This window comes from Fukomys damarensis, unplaced genomic scaffold (assembly GCF_012274545.1).
Source record: "Fukomys damarensis isolate Sample0158 unplaced genomic scaffold, DMR_v1.0_HiC HiC_scaffold_16, whole genome shotgun sequence".
Lineage (NCBI taxonomy): Eukaryota > Metazoa > Chordata > Mammalia > Rodentia > Bathyergidae > Fukomys > Fukomys damarensis.
The window spans coordinates 54,658,437-54,673,573 of NW_022900928.1; the positions used below are offsets into that span (position 1 = coordinate 54,658,437).

Here is a 15,137-nt window from a genome sequence, read left to right on the forward strand (position 1 = left end):
TATATATATATGCATAACCTTGATTTTATAGCTGAATTATTTGACCAGAACCATAGATATTTCTAAACAATGTTTGTTTCCTACAAAACAAAGAAAAATAATTAAAGGATTCAATTAGTTACTTCTCTTGAGTGTTTTATTCTTGTAACGATAAACTCACGGTGGTGATCATATAACTGCCACATCCTTCCTAAATTATCCTTTGGAACTCTAAATACACACTTGATTATTATTATTAGTTGTATCTTTTGTTTCTTTTTTTAAAAAATGCAGCTTCTTTATCCCTGCATTTTTCTGTCTTTATGAAAGGATATAATTATTTTTTACAATCAAGTGCTTGTCCTAGACATCATTATCCCATGGCTACTTAGCCATCCAAACTAGTATGAAGGCAAAGCCATTTTATACTTATATCTTTCATCTCAAATTGTTTCACTTCTCTACAGTATTTCTAAGAAAAATAATGTCAAGTATATAGAGGCACACAGTCTTTTCTGCACGCAAATTCAAGTTATTCAGGTTAATTTTTACATAAAGTATATTTCACTTTGATATGGATGATGAAAACAGTAACACTGTCAGACTTACATAATCATTTTGTAAAAAAAAACTAATATTCTATTCACTATTCTGTGGAGTGTAAATTGAATTTTTCACAAAGAATCTCTCATCTAAGGATGAATACTTAGCAGAGAGACTAGTATCAGCTTTAAATCATAGCCATCAAAGATAAAGGTGATAGATAGAAATTCCCTGCTGTTCAAAGACAGTAAGTAGGGTCTTCGAATTGGTTGAGTGTTGCCTTTGCTTTTCCAGTGAAGATCTGGCTCAAAGAAGTAATCACCACTTCAGCGTCTTCAGGCAGGTAAACAAATCTTCAGATCCCTGCTCCCCACCGCCTTCATCCCACTGAATAGCAATGTATAGCAAGCCCTGCAAGACACTTTCTGCCAGGATTTTTGTCCCTTCCAGTTCCTTTTGCTTTTATGAGTCTTCACACATTGAAATTTTGTTGCCTAAGTTTTAACTGCCAACAGTTCCTTGCTATACTGATGCAGTTCTAAAAGACAGAATTGATGGTGATTTCCTTGTGTAGACACCCACTAGCAAATTTCTGTATCTTCTCAAAAATTACAAGTGTTTCTGCCTCAAAGTGGTTGTTTGATAAATCTGGCACAGAATTTTGACTGTAATCACATGGAAATCACAATCTGAGATTTTTTTTTTTTCTCATTGAGTTTATTGGTACATTTTAGGGATACAGTACAGTTATGTTCATTATTGGGATTGTGTACCTTTACATGACAGGTCTTGGTTCTCATTTTTTCCCCTTGTCCCTGCCCTCCCATCACCCCCTCCTCCCCTCCCCATCTACAAACACTTTATTTCCTTTTTTTTTCATACTTTTTTATTTTCCCTTATTACATTTCCCCTACCCTTCCCACTTCCCCTACACCTTTAGCCCTTTTCTTCCTATTTCGCATTGTTAAGTATCCCATTAGGATCTTGTGTACTATTATAATTTTTCACACCAGAGAAACTATTTGGTATTTACATATGTGTGACTTATTGATTTCACTTAGGAGTGTATCCTCAATATGTATGCATTTTCCTATGAATGAATCTAATTTCTCATTCTTTATGGCTGAGTAGTGCTGAGAACGTTAAGAAAGAAGAAACAGGGCGGGGATAAGGTTTAAAGAAAATGTGAAAGGTTTAAATAGCCACACAAAGGACAATTAGGAATAATGAGACAGAAAAAGGATAAATAATGGATTGCTGCATGGTATCAATACCCACTGATGCCAAATAACGGGAATCTATTTGCAGACTCATTACTAGAGTATGCGTTTTCCCAACCGAGTACTGATTTTCAAGTGTTCCTGATCACTGACATTTGCACAAGCCATACTTGAGATTTCCAGAGAAGAAATGGCTCCATACTGCACAACTTATAAGAAATCACTCAGGTTCAGTTTACTAAATATGATTCTTTACACTGCTTCTTTGCCAAACTTTATATTTCTGTGTGTCTGTTGCTTGTCCTCATTTTCATGGTAAGATTCTCTTGGGGAGTTTGGTTTAGATAAATTGAGGACTAGACACGTCTAACAGTAAAAATGTTTAGAGATGATATGTAAAGTTTTTATAAGTGGATAAGTGAACTTTAAAGTAAAGAAAGAAAATTTTAAATGACTACAAATGAAATGAATCTATAGTAAACGAAGTTCTCAGATTTGGTAGCCTGACTGGGGATTTAATGCTCACCCAAGAGCAAGAGCTTTGGACTCAGTAAAGGCCACAGGTTAGACGTAGGTCCTTTGTGAAGCTCAACCATTCAAAGGCCAGAATCCAATAAAAGAGTAGAATGGGGGGAAAAAACTGCCAAATGTACAGGAAGTCCATTAAGTATTTTTAACTGTGGCCTGGACTTAGTGTGATGAAGGAAATATCTTCCCTGAGAATGATAACAGCCTTCTTTAAGCAGACTATATTTTGAATTTACACTACATACTATGGCCTAAGAATCTAGAATCTGATAAATTACAATAAAATAAAAGTGTTCACAGGCCAGTGATACTAATATTGCAGTATCTGTTAGAAGCAATGAAAACACATCTTTGAGGAAATATTTTAAGTGATACTGACTTAGAATTTTCCAGATCTGAAAGGCAATCCTCATAGTCAGGAAGTATAACAAACCCTGAGTAATGTAAGCATACATTTAAATGTGAAAATTCAAGCTGATTGGATAATCCAAGCTGAAGGACTTTAAAGACAGAAAGAATATTATATATGATCAAAAGAAAAATGAGCAGAAATTACATGTCACCAAAGCTGTGTAAAATAATTATTTTCTGCACAATTAATGTGTTCTGGTTTAAAAAGAATTTTCTTCTATTTTGAACACAAGTCCATCAAACACAAAGAACTACCTTTAGAGATATTAAAAAGCTAAAACCAATTAGGATTTTTTTCTTTGATAAGAGAAATACATGAAAATCTTGCATTGTGGGTAACAGTGAGTTTACAGAGCTGCTCATTAGTAACTGCAGCTAGATTTTTGTCTCTTATTGAAGAAATTTTCAGTTTTATACAAAATGAGAGTTTAATTTCAATGAAGAAATAAAATTGTACATAAAAAATCCCTTTTATTTCCCTTAAATTTCTGATATCTAATTTTCTAAGTATTCATAAAATAACTCTTGGGAAAAAATGAATCTAGCAGAAAGACAAAAGACTTTTGATGTCATTTTGTCCTAATAGTTATTATTTTAAAAATTACTGTACCCATATGCAGATGAGAATTAATTACACAATTTGCTGATATCACACATGTTTCAAAACAAAGATTGTGCCTTAAAATATGTATTATTCCCTGTTCAAGACAACAATCCAGTCTTCTCATAGATGATTCTTATTTATTGATAACAACTGTCTAAATGGCACTAAATTTCCATAAATTATCAATAAATTAAGCACATTTAAATTCTCTAACAAAATTAGGATTCTGTGTAAATATATTGTCTTGAGAAAGATATGTAAACTATTGGTTGGTTCACGGTATTGTCATTCTCTTTAAGGAGATCATCACATACTTGTTTTTTCAAAAGGTGTAGTAAAAAAATAGTCATTTATAAAGTGTGACAAATTAAAATGGTATCTTTTAAACTGAGTCATTAATTTTCATCAAATTCTTCTAATTACAATAAAAAAATATGTTGTTTTCCCATCACAGTTCCATATAAAAATATGGTAGAATAGGAAATTTTTTAAAATAATCTCAGCAAAGTTAAATTGATTTTCAAAAATTAATTTTCTCTTATTTCTTTTAATCTCTACAGATTGTGAGTGTTGGAAAGCATGTTAAAGGCTATCACTACATCATTGCAAATTTGGTAAGAACTGTTTATTTTCTACTTTTGTAAGAATTATTCAAGTATTTAAGATTATTTTTAGTTGTGCCCTAAAATAATGTTCCAATAATTGGTTAGGCTACATACTTTCACAACTCATAGTATATTTTCTTACAATTATTATATTTCCAGTGTAAAATTCAATGTATTTGTATGCAGATCAGCTTGGTGCTTGTAAAAGAGACGTTTAAAATTAATTATAATGTTGACTTTGCCATTAATAATAGTGTTAACATTTGTCAAATTAAATACAAGCTTTTTATCTGTGTAACTGATAAATGCTCCTTTATGGATAAAGATTGCCAATACTTGGCTACTACATGAAACATTGAAACTGATCATCTATGTCTCCAGTTTTAAGAAAAATGGGATAGAGGGGCTGTGTAAGCAAATCTCTTGAATGGGAGTTATACAATTTTTAAAATTATGTCAACTTGCCATATACATAGATGGTAATGAATAAGACACATACACATTAATGAAGTTCTTAACAAACCAGACAAATTTCTTGACAAACCTCACTAAATGATTTTTTGTTAACCTCCTAGCTCAAGGAGCTATTTAGGGCTATTCTCATGTGTTAAAGCACCACCTGCTCTTAAGGGCCTAATCCCCAAAGTGGTTTATCCAACAGAATTCAAGTTTTATGCTTTTTCTAACTAATCCCATTACACACTTCTCTGACAAGTATCTTGTGCTTGAAGCAAAAAAGATCTAAAGGATACAAAGGAGATTCAGAGCTGTCCCTCTATTATGTGATATATGGGCCATGATACACTAAGACAGAAATTTTCAATCTTTAGTGAACTGGATTACTATGCATAGCTGAGACAGTAAAATACAGCAAGAAACAACTGTAACTGTACTTCTTAAATAAATTGTATTTTTACCACATGGTAAATTATTGTGGAAATACTGGGGTATTTTGACCTGTCTTTTCCCTAGTTCTTACTAGCTCCACAGAATGTACTTTATTTTTCATAAAAATAAGCAAATATGGGCTGGAGATTTAGCTCAGTGGTTCTGCCACCTGCCTTGCAAGCACAAAATCCTGAGTTAGATCCCCAGTATCAAAAAAAAAGCAAATGTATTCCATCATTAATCACCATAAAGACCTTATGATTATGGAATGTCTGTATTCACAATGACATTGTATAATGAGATTCTAATTAATTACTTTCCTACAAATAGAAGATTTTGACATCTATTCTTTCCAAACAATAGAATTCAATCAATATGTTATAAACTATTATTCCAGAAATGAGCTGCTAGCATTAGCAGCTAAAATAAATACACCAGTGCAAAATGAAAAGAATGAACATTTATATCACCCTAATGGATATCATAGCTTGTCAAAAACAACCTTCCTAAGTAGCAGCATGTTTAAACATTCTGAAATACCAGTATATAAAATAGAAAAGCATTTTGTTTATAATCAGGACTATAACCGTCACTTTCACAAAAAACAAGCAAGCTTTTTAAAAGATATAGTTGATATCTTTGTGATAAGCTAATGACTTTAAGCTAGTGACTTGTATACAATACTAACATAATTCTACCCAAATTCATTTAGCTCTAAAAGAGTGTTAATTAGAACATCAGAGTGATTTTTTTGTTTCATTTATCCAATCAACAACTATTCTTTTGGAATTATGAAACCAGATTTCTAAATGCAAAATCAATTCAAAAATTAAATGAAAAATTATATTAAATTAATCTTGTTAAAATATTGATTTTCTCTTACCCTCTCACCACTTAGAACATTGTAGTGATGTGTAGTAACTACACGAAAAAGTTTTTTTAAAGCATTCAAATTGAGAAGAAAGAACATTTGTATGTAAAAAGTCTTATGGAATCAAGGAATAATTGTAGAATAAAACAGTTCATAAAAGTTTCAGGATTCAAAGTGAATAATTAAAAATATGATGGATTTCTGTATAACACAAACACTTTAGGAAATTTAGAAATAATTTAGAAAATAATTCCACTTACAATTTATTATTTTAGTTTTAAATTAATAAAAATCTGCTATTTAACCAGCTCATTAAGGTTGATTTAATTAGTAAAAACTGATTTCTGAAATAGCAATTCATACTGATTACTGAGTAGATACAAATATTTCAAAAGATTTAAAATATTCTGTGGAACTGTTTGAGCATAGTGTAACAAATATTTTAGTCACAAGATTGCCAGTAAAAATAAAAATTATAAAGACTAATTTAGCTTTACCAAAAACAGAAGAAAGCAAAGATAGAAATATGCAATGCATGAAATTGTATATTAAGTTTTACAAGCATATTTTTTATTAAGTCAAAGACATCCCATATTTACACAGGGTCAATTCCCTGGCAAAGCTTGGTGTAAGTATGAATATTTTTTACATTCTTTAAATAAGTGTCTTTCTCTTAAGCAAGAAACAAAGAATGTGACAGAAAAATTGGCTTCCTGATGATCATTAAATGATTTAGCTGGAATAAAAGAGGCAGATTCCATGTCAGTAAATAAAATAATACTGCATTTCATTTTGAGGATTCAAATAGATTGTGGATATTCTTTAGCACTGTTTAAATTTACCTTGTAATTATCCATAAATTGAACTTATCTTTGTCAGTTAGTTACTGTCCAGATTGTGCATTATTCTGTCCTGATGAAATGGGAATGGATTTTTTCCATGTCTCCATCATCTTCCTAGCCTTTACAATTATTATAGTATTCTGGAATCTCAAGTGAAAGGAAGCCATTATTCCTTCCCTTATTGGTCAAGCCTGAGACTGCTGAAGGTCCACAGGATCCACAGAGTTAACAGCATGTAACTAGAGTGAACTATGCTTGATGTCTGAAAGAATGGGTATACCACTTCCTGATTCTTGAAATTCCTGTGATCATAACTGCTACTATCATTAAGGATCATACACTAAGAATGAATAAACTTATCAGAAATGGTAAATTGCTGAATCTCTTTTTCTTTTCTATATCCTATATATAATTTGTATATGGAAACGTGTATTTTATAGATAAAACTAATCTTCTGAGGACACTAGTTTCTCAATAGATTAAGAAATAGAAATAGAAAGAAATAGAAAGCTATTGTTTCTCAATACATTAATTAAGTTCTGTTCTAGAAATTTCCAAGAGAGGTAGAGGCAGGAAAATGTTATCTGTCTGTTGCTTCATTGTAGTCAGTTTTTTCAGAGACTGAAGAAAATTGCTTCCATACTTTGCCCCTATATTTTCTCTTTTTTGGTTTTTTCTTTCACTTTCCTGCCAGGTATATTTTTAAAGATAGATGTAATTATAACATTTCTCTGCTTAAACTTTTTCATTGGCCTCAGGCTGCAAATATCTTTCATGGCCTGATCTCCTGTGGATTTTACAGCCTTACTGCTAATAGTTACCTCACCTCTGCATGGGACTTGCATTTCTCTCAATGCCATACTCTGACTCACTGCTCCAATTCTACCACCTCCTACCAGTACAAGCGTTAAAGCCAAGAACTGCTAAGACCAACTATGCTGTTTAACTTAACGCAGATAGCTCTTTATGATTCTTCCCTATTTACCCTAGAGTCTTTTTCTCACTCTACCCAACATGCCTCCTCTCCAAATCAAACTAATTCTCAGACAACTGAAACTGCTTCTCTCTTGCAAACTTTAGCTTGGACAGCTGTTTTCACCTAGAAAAATTCACTCCCATCCCCACCTTAGTTAACAGTTATAATCACTTCTTTTAAAAAGTGGTCCTTAAGTATCCAATCTGATAGCCTTCTTCTGGATGTGGAAATCACCCTGAACAATGATAGTACAGAATTCATTTTTTTATTTCATTCATCAGATCATTGTGTTAAATCTGCTCTGTATGAGGATTCATGAAATATCCTGGAACACGGCTACAAATAAAGCATTACCATACCACAAGTTTATTAACAGCAGAAACAATGTCTTCTTTTCTCAACCTTGTAAAATAGGTCTTTATTTGTTGGACTTTGGCTTGTCCTCTTTACGTGGCCTTGGTTGTTATTTTTCTTTCATTGCTGTAATTGCTTTAATCAATTCTTAAAAGTAGATGTGCTTATTTTATAGACCAGAAAATGAAGTTCAGTTGTAATTTTTCCAAGATCATACAGATCATTAAGTCTCAATAGCAAGTTTGAATCTCTAACCTAATTTCAAGGAATAAATATATAAATAAGTAAATAACGTATTATCACACAGTGACAATAAAGTCACAGAACGACCATCCCACATGATTCTTAAGGGTTACTTGGCCTGAGATACACTGCTCTGTATTTATATTCACTCCTCCTGCCGCCCTTTGATAATTTAATCACGCCCACCAAGAGCAACAAGGAACTCTTGACATAGTTTCCACCTATGAGGCAAAGTAAGAATACTGCTCTTATTTAAACTCTTAAGCTCTTAAAATTTATTCTCATATTAGTCATATTCCCATCACTGGACTAAATACTCCACACCCTTACTTTAGGAGAGGAGAGGTTTATTTTGGTTGACAGTCTTCAGAGAGAGGAATCCTGTCCATGCCCTGATAGCCAGGAAGCAGTGAGAGAGGGAAAGAGAGGAGTTGGGAAGTAGAATACACCCTGCCGAGTCAGGCTGCAATGACCCGCCTCCACCCACTCCCATTCCTAAAAGGAAACATGAGGACTGGAAGGGAGGCGCACAAAAACACTAAATTCTGTATCTCCATGTCCAGCACCTGTGGCAGGATGTAGTAAGATGTGAGCTTCAAAGGGCTTGGGCAGCCCTGCCCCTACAGCATTGCTGGCTTTACTCTTGATGGCTTTACTTATTACATGCTTCTTCAGCAGATGGTTTGTGTTCCTGGCATCTCTAACTTTCTGAGGCCTCTGACACGTATTTGTCTTAACTTTCACGGCTTCGTGCAGTCCCCCTCAAGGGCGTATTACATAGGCCTCCTTTCGAAATCTGTGTGGAGGCTTCCATGACTCTCAACTCTCGTGTTCTATATGCCTGAAAAACTTGCATGGTGTAGTGACTCCAACAGGACTATGGCTGCCCAGGCCTCAGAGTCTGAATGGCTAAAGTTGACGATACATTTATCTATGTGCCCCAGAAAGAGCAGGGCACCACTGGGGTCTCTTTTTAAGTCAGTCTTTCAAAAGTACTTACACTTTCATATTTCTGAGGCTTTAAAAAGTGGGGTCTAGCCAGTTATTAAGATGCCTTTAAAACATCTTGCTTATTGTCCTGATGCAAAATACTTAGCCTCTTTAAAATACTCATCCTTTAAGCAACCATACTTTCCTTTGCCTCAAAATTGCAGGTATTTGTATTCTGACACAACTGGTATCTTTTTGTATCTTTTTGTTCTGCCTTTTGTTCATTATTTTTACTGTAGATCTGACTAAAAGTAACCAGCAGTACACATATACTGAACATTGAGCTACCTTGAAGTTTTCTTCACCAGATTATCTAGACCACCATGTTTAAATTCAGCCTCACATAAAACCTTAGGAAATGGACAAAAATGAAGATAAACTCATTGTCAGAATGTAGCACACATGGCCTGTAGTCTAGGTTTTGAATAGAATCCTTATTTCCATCAGAAACCTTGTGAGCCTTGCCTTTACACTCCGCATTCTTATCAGCATATTGGTTTTCTAACCTCTGACCAGAATCACTTATCAAGCTCTGCTTACAAGAATCTAGGCCTTCTCTTGCCTGCTTTCCCACTTTTCCAATCTCCTCACACAAACGAGCTCTAAAGGCTTCTGAACCATGTAGTCAGATATAGCACCAGCAATGATCCCACTTCTCTGGTACTAATTTTTTATATTAGAGATTCTGCATTTCAAATTTTCAGCACTAAGGATGTATGACCATGTCACCCACATCTTCATATATCTGCTCTGGCTAATGTTTTGAGTACTATGTTGAACTAAAGTGGTAATAGTGGGTATCCTTGTGTTGTTCTTGATTTAAGAGGGTATGTTTTCAGTTTTCCCCATTTAATATGATATTAGTCATTAATTTGTGATAACTAGCTTTTCCTACATTCAAGTGTGGTCCTTCTTTATTTTCTCAGGGTTCTTAGGATGAAGGGGAGTTGGATTTTGTTAAAAGCTTTTCTGCATCAATTTATGATTATGTTTTTTTTTCCTTGCTTCTATTTATGTGGTGTGCAACATTTATTGACTTACATATGTTGAACCATTCTCACAACTCTGCGATGAAATATATTTGGCCACAATGTATTCTCTTTTCAATGATGTGCTTCATTCTATTCACTAACATCTTTTGCAGAATATTTGCATCTGTGCTTACTCAGGAGATTAGCCTGTCATTTTCTTTTTCAGTTGATTCTTTATCTGGTTTGGGGGATCAGGATGACTCTGGTTTCCATAAATGAGTCTGGAAGAACTCCACCTCTTTTAATTTCTTTGAAAAACTGAAGAAGTACTGGTGACATAATATCCCTAAAGGCTTTGTAAAATTCAGAAGTGAATCTCTTTGGTCCTGGACTTTTTTAGTTGGTAGATTTTTTGTTATTGTCTCAAATTCATCGTTTGTTACAGGATTGTTCAATATTTTGATGTCTTCATAGGTTAGCTTTGGTAGTTTGCATGAGTCTAGGAATTTGTCTATTTCAGCAATTTTCCAATTGGTTGGAATATACTATCACTTCTATTTCATATAGTACTCAAAACATTAGCTAGAGTAATGAAGCAATAGAGTGAAATATAAGGGATACATGCAGGAAAGGAAGAACTCAAATTATTATCATTTGCAGATGACACAATACTCTACATAGAAGATCCAAAGAATTCCATCAAAGAACTCTTAGAATAACCAACTTCAGCAGTGCAGCAGGATAGAAAATCAACACACAAATATAAATAGCATTAACATAAACCCATAATGAACTCAGTAAGAAAGAAATTATTAAAATAATACTACTCATAGTAGCATCAAGAAAATTTGAATGCCTAGGAATTAACCTAACCAAGGATTTGAATGATCTTGAAAAAAATTACATTGCTCTGAAAAAAGGAGATTGAAGAGACATTGTCAAACTGCCCATAAACTGTCATACAGATTCAATGCAATCTCAGTCAAAATTAACAACAACATTTTTCACAAATCTACAAAAAACAATTGTAAAATTCATAAAATTCATATGGAAGAGACCAATAGAAAAAGCAAGCAGCTTGGGCAATAACAGCAAGGAGGAGATATCACAATAATTGACTTCAAGCTACACTATAAAGCAATAGCGATAAATTGGCATGGTACTGGCACAAAACAGATATGTGGATCAAAGGAACAGAATAGAGGATACAGAAGCATCCACAGGCACATTCAGATATTTGATCTTTGACAAAGGGCCAAAAGCATACATGGGAAGAAAGAAAGCCTATTGAACAAGTAGCGCTGAGAAAACCGGATAACTATCTGCAGAAGTTTGAAGCTGGACACATATCTCTAACCATGGGCTAAACTAAAAGCAAAATGGATCAAAGATCTAAACATAAAAACAGAAACATTGAGTCTATTGGAAAATAAAATAGGTGAAACATTTGAAGTCATAGGTTTAGGAAAGGATTTTCTAAACAGATCTCCCAATTACACAAGAAATAATAAGAAACAACAAATGGGATTTCATCACATTAAAAAGCTTCTGCACAAAAAAGAAATCAATTAGTACACAGACAACCTACTACAGAATGGGGGGAAATTGACAGATATTTCTAAAACAGCAGACTAATAATATCTAGAACACGAAGAACTCAAAACACAATTAGACGACCTCAAATAAAAAATCCAATCAAGATATGTGCAAGTGAAATGAAGAGGCATTTCTCAGAAGAAAAACAAGTGGTCAACAAACATATAAACCAACGTTCAATATCTGTAGCCACTAGAGAAATGCAAATTAAAACAGCACTAAGATTCTATCTTAGACCAGAAAGAATGGCAATCAAGAAGTTAAATAATAACAAATGCTTATGAGAAAAGAATTCTCCTACATTGTTGCTGGGAAAGTAAAGTAGTAAACCCAGTATGGAAAGAAGTGTGGAAATTTCTCAAAGAACTAGTAATTAGAACTAGAACTAAAACTAGAATTAGAAATTAGAAATTCCATTTGACCCAGCTATTCCCCTTCTTGTTATTTTCCCCAAAGACCTAAAGACATCACAGTACAGCAATACATACATCCCAAAGTTCATAGCAGCAAAAGTCATAATAATTAAATCCTAGAAGCAATCCTGTATGCCCATCAGCAGACAAATTTATAAAGAAAATATGGGTATCTATATGCAATGAAATAGAACTCAGCTATAAAGAAGGATAAATTTGAGACATTTGTAGGAAAATGGATGCACCTGGAAAATACAATGTTGAGTAAAATAGCTTAAATACCACATGGTAGCTCTAAATTGAGTAAGGCAAAGTGCAAATAAAGAACATAATAAAAGATAGATGGAAACAGGGGACAGATTTCTTGCAAATGTGAAGGGCTCAGAGAGTCTAAGGTTGAGGAAAGAGAAGGTGGGAAAAGGGAAGTCAAAAATAGCTAAGATATGCCCTGTACAGGTTTCTAATAATCTCAAAGAATTTAAACATTATATGTCATAAAAACGAGATAAAATAATAATAACAAAAAGAATGAAAAAGAGGACAGATGACTTAGAGGCAGAGAGAGGGAGGCTAATGGAAAAGGGAAGGGGATAAAAAAGAAACAAGCTGTGTTATGTACATGAATCTACTTCACTGGATGAATGTGAACTTCATGCACTGGAAATGTACTAGTAAAACAATACAGTTTTTTAAAATGCATATGCTAAGCCATTTCTTCACAGGCTAATTTGTAAGATGATGAAGTGGAATTTTCCTATTCTATTTTATCTTCCTTGTTAACTGCATCAAAACTGTCTCAATATGATTTAATAACCTGTTAACCTGAGAAACAAAGCAGAAATGTTATCTGAATTAGGTAAGATTTGAATGATGAGCAATGATTAAATATTGATATTGTGATGGACCTACAGATTTACATAAATTGTCATCAGGATAGCTGTTATTTATATACACATCCTACAGATATGTAAGCAACATAGTAACCCATTTCAACCAGTAGAAGGCTTTTCCTCTGCTCACCGTACCCTCTGGGGCATTATTTACTGTTACTTAACCTCCAATTTCCCCCCTGACCGTGGAGTAGCCAATTTTATTACTATGTTGCCCTAGAACTTTCAGTTCTACAGTATTCTCTGGATACAAACTGAGGTTAACTGGCCTCCAAAGTAACTATTTCCAAGGAAGCATTGCAGGCTAGATTCTATCGATTTTCTCCATAAAATTATAAGAAAATGTATGAAAGGGGAAATATTGCCTGTGCTCAAACAGACACAGCTGAAATTAACCAAGCCACCTATTATTCATTCAAATCATAACTGAAAGAAGTTTATCATCAGATACGGTAACTCTTTTCCTTTACCTTCAGGATAAAGCCAGAGAAATGTGGACTGTCATTTACTAGACAGACTTTACATCGTAGGATTTTTCTGAAGCTTACAGCTTTGCCTTTCTCTTGCAACTGTGGTTAATGACATAAAAGAAAGTTTGACAGACCTCCCATTTCACCCATGGATGAAAGAAAATAATGATATCATCAATTAACAACTAATGCAATAGTTGAATACTGTGGCTTTTAGAAATCATTGAAATTGGTTGCCTGCCTGTGGGTTTGTCCTTTCTTCTGGTCAAAACAAATGTTCAACTGACGTCTTAGTAGCTAGAGATTGATGAATAGTGTTTTTGCTGTTTCTGAAACATAAATTTGCTTTCTGACATATACTTTACTTAGAATGTTATTGATGATCTGTCAAATTAGCTGGCACACAGTAGGCATTAAATATGTATTGTTTAGTGAATTAATAATAATGATTAGTTATTGAATGAAAGATATGCTAGATTCTATAGTATTACCATTTTCATTTTGCAGGTAGGAAATCTAAATTAGAAAGTTACAGGTGGGAGTCAAAGTCTTGGTTTTCTTTATCCAGTATCAAAGTGCCTCTATTGGAAACACATTGATAATTAATAAAATTCAAAACATTTCTTTGGGTAAAAAAATAAAGGGGCCAGGGATTTTGCCCAGTGGTTCCACTACCTGCCTCACAAGCACAAGGTCCCAAGTTCAATCCCCAGTACCAAAAAAAAAAAAAAAAAAAAGCAGGAGCATAAGGTAAACAATTCAAATTCAAACATCATTTACTGTGGTTGGGATTTGGTCCTACTACATATTTACTAAGTGACCTTGAAAAGTTACTCCACTGAGCCTGTTTTCTTGTCTATAAAATCAATAACAGGAACTGCTTCATATTTAAGACTAAATTAAACAGATCACCTGTGTAAGGTGCTTAGCACAGGATCTAACACCCAGTAAACCCAGTTTCAGAATTAGTTATTAGCTCATGTACCTGACATCTCACCAACAATTTTGCTTAGTTGCCAAATGACTGATCTATTTCTTTTTTTTTCAGCTTTGATTGAGTTTATTGGTACATTTTAGGGATACAGTACAGTTACATTCATTGTTGGGATCTTGTACCTCTACATGACAGGTCTTGGTGCTCATTTTTTCCCCTTGTCCCTGCCCTCCCTTCACCCCTTCCTCCCCTCCCCATCTAAAAATAAGGGACTGATCTATTTCTTTTTGGATAACCAAAGAGCAGTATCATGTGTGGGCTAGGAAGACAATCTTCTTCATTATTAAATCAATTAAATAAAAGCAAAAGCATGCCAAGGATTTAGCTCAGTAGTGCCCACCGCCTACCTCAAAAGCGCAAGGTCCCAAGTTCAATCCCCAGTACAAAAAAAAAAAAAAAAAAAACTCCCAAATGTTTCCAAAAGCACGGCCAAAGTGAGCAGCCCCAAGTCTTCACTGCTTCCTCCTCTAATGCCAGTTACTGATGATCAGTTTTTTCCACAAAAAGGAAGACAGAACATACATGCAGACAAAATGAGCATATATTTTTATAGTGTACTTTAAATTCTTAGAGGAAATTAAAGATGATGAGAAAGAGGCCAGAAGGGAGGGAGGGGAGGTGGAGGAGAGAGGAGAGGAGAGGACAGGAGAGGGAATTATTTTCCAGAAATTTTGAAACTAAAGTTATTACTTCTAGGCCAGCCTAAAGAGATAACGGCTCTTCCCTCTCACCCTCTCAACTTCTTCTTT

The 15,137-nt window shown here is 34.0% G+C and overlaps 1 protein-coding gene across 7 annotated transcripts in view; it reads left to right on the forward strand.

The window, feature by feature from the left end:
• Nucleotides 1-15,137, forward strand: part of Gria4 (glutamate ionotropic receptor AMPA type subunit 4) — a 340,666-nt gene that overhangs the window by 245,048 nt on the left and 80,481 nt on the right. For all 7 annotated transcript variants that reach the window (XM_010642079.3, XM_010642075.3, XM_010642076.1 and 4 more), the window contains one exon: nt 3,846-3,899. In XM_010642079.3, the coding sequence (XP_010640381.1) occupies nt 3,846-3,899 (54 nt within the window). The remainder of the gene's footprint in view (nt 1-3,845; nt 3,900-15,137) is intronic.